This window comes from Harmonia axyridis, chromosome 3 (genome assembly GCF_914767665.1).
Source record: "Harmonia axyridis chromosome 3, icHarAxyr1.1, whole genome shotgun sequence".
In the NCBI taxonomy this organism is placed as follows: Eukaryota; Metazoa; Arthropoda; class Insecta; order Coleoptera; family Coccinellidae; genus Harmonia; species Harmonia axyridis.
In genome coordinates this window covers 17240069-17247096 of record NC_059503.1, presented here as the reverse complement: position 1 = coordinate 17247096, position 7028 = coordinate 17240069, and the positions used below count along the sequence as shown (strand labels likewise).

Here is a 7028-nt window from a genome sequence, read left to right as displayed (position 1 = left end):
TATTTTGACCATTTATACCCGAAAGCGATTCTGAAAATTTCAAGAGTCATTCGCTAGATAGTTGTACATACATATGAATGATAAATCAGCAACCCATCCAGATTCCGATCTTGTGTGCCACATATAGGTATTATGGGATACGGAAAAATTGTCAAATTTTCTGATTGAACTTTAGGCACTCGTACAAGCTGAGTTTCTATGAGGGCTCAGGGAAGTCGGGATATGAAAAATATTGAATGTGAGGTCCCATTTTTAATTTCTTCTCATTTCGTAAGAACGGAATCGCTTCATTTAAATACAATCATAGACATAAAATGTACTTGAACTATTTGTGATTCAATAATAATTTTTGGGCATTCTATCGAATAATCTTCGACCTATTGTCCTTGTTTCCAATCATTCTAGTAACATTTTCGTCTCTATATTTCTAGCCCTATTTTATTGTGTTACGAACAAATAATTTTTGCATTTAATTTATTTTTAGTTTCACAACTGAATTCTAAATGAATCAAGGAGTTGATTGATCGATTAAAATTGTGCCAATTTTTGAATAGACACTCATTGCTGACCTACATAGTTCTCTGTCGTTATCTTTTGAAAGAAAATATAGATTTGAACTTATCAATATCAGACATACAGATAATATGTACATCGTAATAACTGATAAAAGTTTGAAAGCAAATAATGACATGCGGAGCAAAATTTTGTTACCAAACTGAGGAGTCAATTTATTGATGCACATCCGTTTAAAATGAAATTTGAGACTTTTTGAAGGTTATATTAAAATATACATTCCCGAACACTCTATACTGGGTGATTCACCAAGATGGCCTATTAGACGTTTATGGAAAATTAATTATACCTAATTTTCTGCTGAAAATTTACAAACTGGGGTTTTGAGAAAATGTTCTTTCTACCTAAAATATTTTCAGATCTCTACAACTTCTGGTTGTATACCGGAAATGGACTTGTATTTCCTCATTTCAAATGGCACACCCAGTATATTATTACATGAATAAATAGCCTTTTCGATTACAATTTCAGCAATATGCCATATCTTGGAGAAAAACTCAACAGTTCTTGATTTAATGGAATTCTAATGAAAAAAATGGTGACGACGAGGACTCATATTCTTTCGAATATTTCTGTAGAAAATTTTTTTTCGGCAACCGTCCGGGAAGTGCTCACTTCCCGGACGCTTTTTCTCTGAGAAAGTAGCCTAGTCCGGAAAGTACGTACTTCCCGGACTAGGCCGGAAAAGAATCATAGAATTCATAGCAACCGAGATAACGGCTGACAGTTCATATGAAATTAGTTGTCAAAAATTTGCATGTTTTTTTATCGCAATCGCAATAAAATATGGAAAGCAGCAGCGATAGTGTTATTTTACATGGTTGCCGAAAAAATATTGTACGCAACACGCCCGAAAATGGTTTTTTTGGACTCACAGACTTCCAGGACTCGCTAACGCTCGTCCTGGAATTTTGTCTATTCGTCCAAAAAAACCCTATTTTCCGGACTTGTTACGTAAATTACTATTTTCGAAAAAACCTATTTTATTTTCGAAGTAGTTTGCGATTTCCGGAAAACACAGAAATAAACTAAAATTCGATATTTCCATGACTGAATTTAACATTTCATGAATTGTAATCAATAATAATAATAATAATGTTGCTTTATTGACGTTCAAAAATAACCTGACCTACCATAACCTAACCAATGTGTTTCGTAATTGAAAATTTCATTGGTTTATGGATTTTTCAACAATACCAACGAACAATTAATTAAAAATTAATCTCAAATTTAGTTAATGAAACATCGAGTTTTAGTTTCTTTCTGTGTTTCCAAAAATCACAGACTATTCCACACAGTTAGATTGCGGTTTTTCCTCATTTAAAGTTCTTCCTCCATAACTTTTGAAGTATTCATTTCAGGTCTAGGGTATGTTTAAGTAACCCTTCCCTCTTTTTATACGAGTAATTGACAGAATTAATAAATAATATAGGTTCTAATTTGAAAATCTTAAGTTTTGATGAATTTGAGTTGTTCAAGTTCATGATAACCTGATAAACACCCTGTACATTTTTGGTCCAAACCGCAAACAGGCTTATAATAGTACGTATTTACTGAATCGAAAATAAAAAAGTTTTTTACGAAAAAAACATTTTCTGCAGAAATATTATAAAAATTATCCTCGTCGTCACCATTTTTCTCATAAGAATCTCATTAATTCATGTGTTGAGTTTTTACTAAAGGTATGTCATATTGCTGAGTTTTTCACCAAAAAAGCTATTTGATGATGCAATAATACATTGGGTGTACCTTTTGAAATAAGGAAGTAGCAGTCTGTTTCCGGTAGATAATTGAAGAGATTTGAAAATATTTTAGGCAGAAAGATCATTGTCTGAAACCCCAGTATGCAAATTTCCAGCACAAAACTATGATTAGTTTTCCATAAACGTCTAATAGGCCATCCCGGTGAATCACCCTGTATGTTCCACTTTTTAGTATTCTTTTATTATCCACTTCGAATTGATAATTATCCAATTCAATAAGAATTGGAAGATAAGCTTGGAGTGCAATTTGAATACCCCACTAGTGAAATCACATGGTACCCATTTGTACAACTCGCGCTAGCCAAGCGTTATGAAGTGAATAGTTTTGCCAGTGTTTTCGTTGGGATAATCGATGCCAGATAATTTTAGCTGATCGGAAATAAACACTTGTGTGTCACGAAACATGGAAAAATTCGAGCTAGTCAAGGTGTCCGAACTCCTGTCGAAATATTTCAAAAGCAATGTGGAAATACAGGAAAAAAACGTGAAACTCCTTACCTCTCCTGGAGAACATTACGGTAGTATAATACTCAAAGTGGACATGCTCGTTAAAATTAATGGTGTGCTGCGAAATTTGAACTTGGTCGCAAAACAAATTCCAGTGAGTGAATTACTTCAGAAAGCCTTTGATGTGCTAGTCACCTTCAAGAAGGAAAATTTCGCATATACTGTTACCATACCGACACTGATTGAGTTTCAGAAGGAGTTTAATTTTCTGGAAGAGAAGTTGTTAACGTGTTTCCCTGAATGTTTTGGATCGCGGTTCAATCTTCATGGCAATAATGATGTGGTAGATCGAAACGCGGTGCTTTTATTCGAGAACTTGAAGGATCAAGGGTACGAAACGATGGACAGACTAGTTGGTTTTGATTCGCAAGGTGCTGATGTGGTGTTACAGGATCTAGCTCGATTTCATGCAGTTCCTATCGCTTTGAAGCAACTTAGACCTGATGTTTTCGAGGAGAAAGTCATGCCAGGTTTGGTTCGCCATCGAGGACCTGAACAACTTGGTACTGAAGTTATTGACGTCTTTCACAATTCAATAATGAAAGCAGCTAGACAGTGTGAAGAGCTCACACCTTATTTGGACAGAATGCAGAAGGTGGTTGACTATTGTGCTGTTAACCCATATATTATAAGACCAGAACCCAGCAAACATTATGGAACCATAGCCCATTGTGACGTTTGGACGTCAAATATAATGGTTCTGAAAGACGACGATGGTAAAATAACCAAAAGCAAAATATTAGACTTCCAACTCACTAATTACAGTTCACCGATCAGAGATTTGATCTTCTTTCTTTTTACGAGCGTCCAAAATGATGTTCTTGAGAAAAATTTGGACCATTTCATCAAATTGTATTATGCTTCCTTCATCGACACTCTAAAATATTTTGGAATCGATATGGACCCTTATTCTTGGGATAACTTCAACAAGGAGCTGAATGCAGTTGCACCAGATGAGGTTTACCATGTTTTGATGATGCTGAAGATAATTTGTTCTCAGAGAGGAAAAGTGACAAATACTCTTGATCATTTTGAATTAACTGATTGGACACGAGAAGATCTGATAGGTGAAGACCATAGACAAAAAATGAAGAATACAGTATTGGCTTTTGCTTCAAGAAACTGGATATGAGTAATAGGTACATACCATCATTTAAGCATATTTGTTTCTTGAAAATATTGAGTTTCTCTTCGTTATTTTTGCTGCTATTTCATTCTTATTGTAAGAATGGGTAGAAGTTAAGAGAAAATTTTCAATCAAATTGATTAAATGTCTAATATATTAACGATACAAGTAAGAACTATTTGAATATTCAAATTCAACAACAATATTCAGAACAATATTCAGAACTTAATATAAAGAATAGGAAAAGATTCGAAGCAATATACTCAGGAATTTATATGTTAAGTTCCATATGAACATTCCACTGAATTGAAATTTCGAATGTTTGAGCTGAAGATTATTGATAATGTCTGAAATAAAAATTTCTCAAAGAGAAAAAAAAACAATTCATGTAGTTTAATTTACCTTGCAGTTGCCACTAGGAGATAATTAAGCATAAAAGATTCACCAATAGTTATATCAACATTTCTTTTATTGTTTAGTGTTTAGTCTTTATATTCCAAGTATTATTCTTGAATGGTTTCAATGAATCTTGGTACATTGGATTGATACAATTACTTCATAATTATTATACTCCTGTAAATTCTGTTGGCAGGAAACTTTCATTAAGAGTAGGACGTTCTATATTAAACATTTCTTGAACCTTGAATTGGATACGTTAAACTTTGGCCGGTTGTAATTGATTGTGTAATAGAGTAGAAAACTTGACAGCCGTTTCAATGTGGTCATTTCACTAACATTCGTGACATATCTTCTGAACAAGTTATTGTTTCAAATCATATTAGAATTTATATTAGTCCAAAAATAAAATGATTATATTATATATTCTTTGATTTCAGGGGTTCTTAACAAAAATCAAATAAACTTATTATGTAGATTCAATCCAGTTTCATTCATTCTTCATCGAAAAATTGAATTTTTATGGCTGGGTATCATGAGGGTTAGGAATTCTAGTATTAATTTTTCAATAATTTCATAATTAAATGTCCTATAGCATTGATTCCTTGAATTTGAACCTTCAAAAGACATGGGCAGAGATTTCAGGAAGGTCAATGCCAGATGGTACCTGATATTTAAATTAAACTTATTACAGTTGATCATATTTCGGGAAAACCTTAAACAGAGTTAAAGAAAAATTTTGAATTGCGAGTCTGCCAAAGCATATTTTTATATAATTTATTGTGCTTCGATTACATAGATCATTAGCACTACGAAACAATAACATTGAAATTACAATTATTACACATCATTTTCATTTTTACATAAAAGAAGAGATACATAATAAAATCAAATTTGATTGATCAGATTGGTAGAAATTTGTTTATTGGCTCCAGAGTTCGGTCTTATAGGATCTCTACTAGGACTCCAAGTTCATACTACCTGTTTGTTCTCATTGGAGAAGGATATGCTTAACATTTATCGCTTGATTGCATTCAGTACATATAGAAGCACAAATATTTTTGGGACGATTTAACCATCGTTCAAATGAGAAGTAAGAAATGAAACTCCTCTCGTATTATTTGGGAGAAATCAAGAATGATATAAATAGCAAATAAATAATAAAAAAAATAAGAAAAGATATAAAACTTTCTATAAGATAAGATATAAGTACCATATTATGCAATATTTCATTCGATTACATAGTAGTAGTTTGAAGATTGCGAGTGATTTCATTTATATATCATTTACATTTACATATCATCAATAATACTGAATCCGTAGATATTGATCAATTATTATCAATACTAAATCATTAGAATTGCTCACAATGGTAAAAATATTCAACATTCAATAATTCGTACTCTTTCTACGAATAGAAACTAAAAACTAATTCAAAAATTTGTTACTCCACCGAAATTAGTACTTACACATAAAAATTACAAATTTGAAAAAAAATGGAAGCCCTACATTAGAAGAAAAATATAAAAAACGCAAAATGATTGAGTGATAAATAGTTTTGCAGTTATGAAAGATTATGTTTTTTTAGTCTGACTGTCACAGACCTTCATGAGACATACAAGGAGTTCGATGCTTTTTACATAGGATATTTCGAAAAGTTTGATGTATGATAATAAAGGTCATGGCTCACTAAAAGATAATATAGACCAAGATGAGACAAAAACCTACATGTCTACGAGAAGAATATCTCATTATTATTGGATTTAGGTGATTTGGTTAGCAGAAGAATTTTGTTTTTGCACCGGAAATTGGGAGAGGAAGAACAAAGAAAGGTGGCTTCGAGTGGGTGAATCAATTCACCTTCATTCTTCAAAGGCATCCTTGCGACTAACCAGGGGTTATAAAACTGTACCTATATTCGAATGGAGCCAATTTTGAAAAAAAGGTAATGTTACCGGAATTTTCTCTTTTATGGAGCTATTTATTTTATTATTTCTAATATTGAGGTTAGAGGCCATAAATACCTCTTACTTAAGCAGAAAAAAATCCAGAAAAACACTGACTTGGACGATCTTAGACCACAAACTGTTATATGAGATAGGTACAAGGTCTCTATAAGTTGCAAATTGCAACATTGCAGTCGCCTTAGAATTATTCTTATTTTGTTGATTTATATAAATTAAATAAAAAATAATCGCACTTTGATTCTTTGTTTGGTTTTTAATGAGAATTCATAAATTGAGCTAGTGAAAATATTCTTTCGATTGCTCTTCTTTGTGGTAGATCCACTATTAACAGTTTTAATAATGATCAAACTTGTGTTATGTGTGCATGTTTCATTTCGATAAATTTTATGTTCTGAGTATTCATTCCCTTACATTGTTTTGTAGCTGAAAGATGATATCCACATCTAGAAAGAAAATATTTTCAGTAGTTTTTTTCAATTGCAATTATCGGAAATATTAGTATTGCGTCTTTCCTTGAACGTTGAATATTCATAATCATTTGAATTTTTGGCATACCTAGAAATATACGAAGTAGATATCAGCGATGAATTATTCATACTGATGAGTGATGTCTTTTCTTTGTTCGAAAAAAGCTACATATTTTATTTAATTACATCACAAATTTGGATCGGCAATAAATGCTAGATTGCTTCAAAA

The 7028-nt window shown here is 32.1% G+C and overlaps 1 protein-coding gene across 1 annotated transcript; it reads left to right on the top strand.

The window, feature by feature from the left end:
* Positions 1–2570: 2570 nt before the first annotated feature.
* On the top strand, positions 2571–4352 carry LOC123677098. Its single transcript, XM_045613580.1, has one exon. It carries the CDS (start codon positions 2740–2742, stop codon positions 3973–3975), a length of 1236 nt encoding a protein of 411 aa, XP_045469536.1. The 5' UTR covers positions 2571–2739; the 3' UTR covers positions 3976–4352.
* The last annotated feature ends 2676 nt before the right edge of the window (positions 4353–7028 follow it).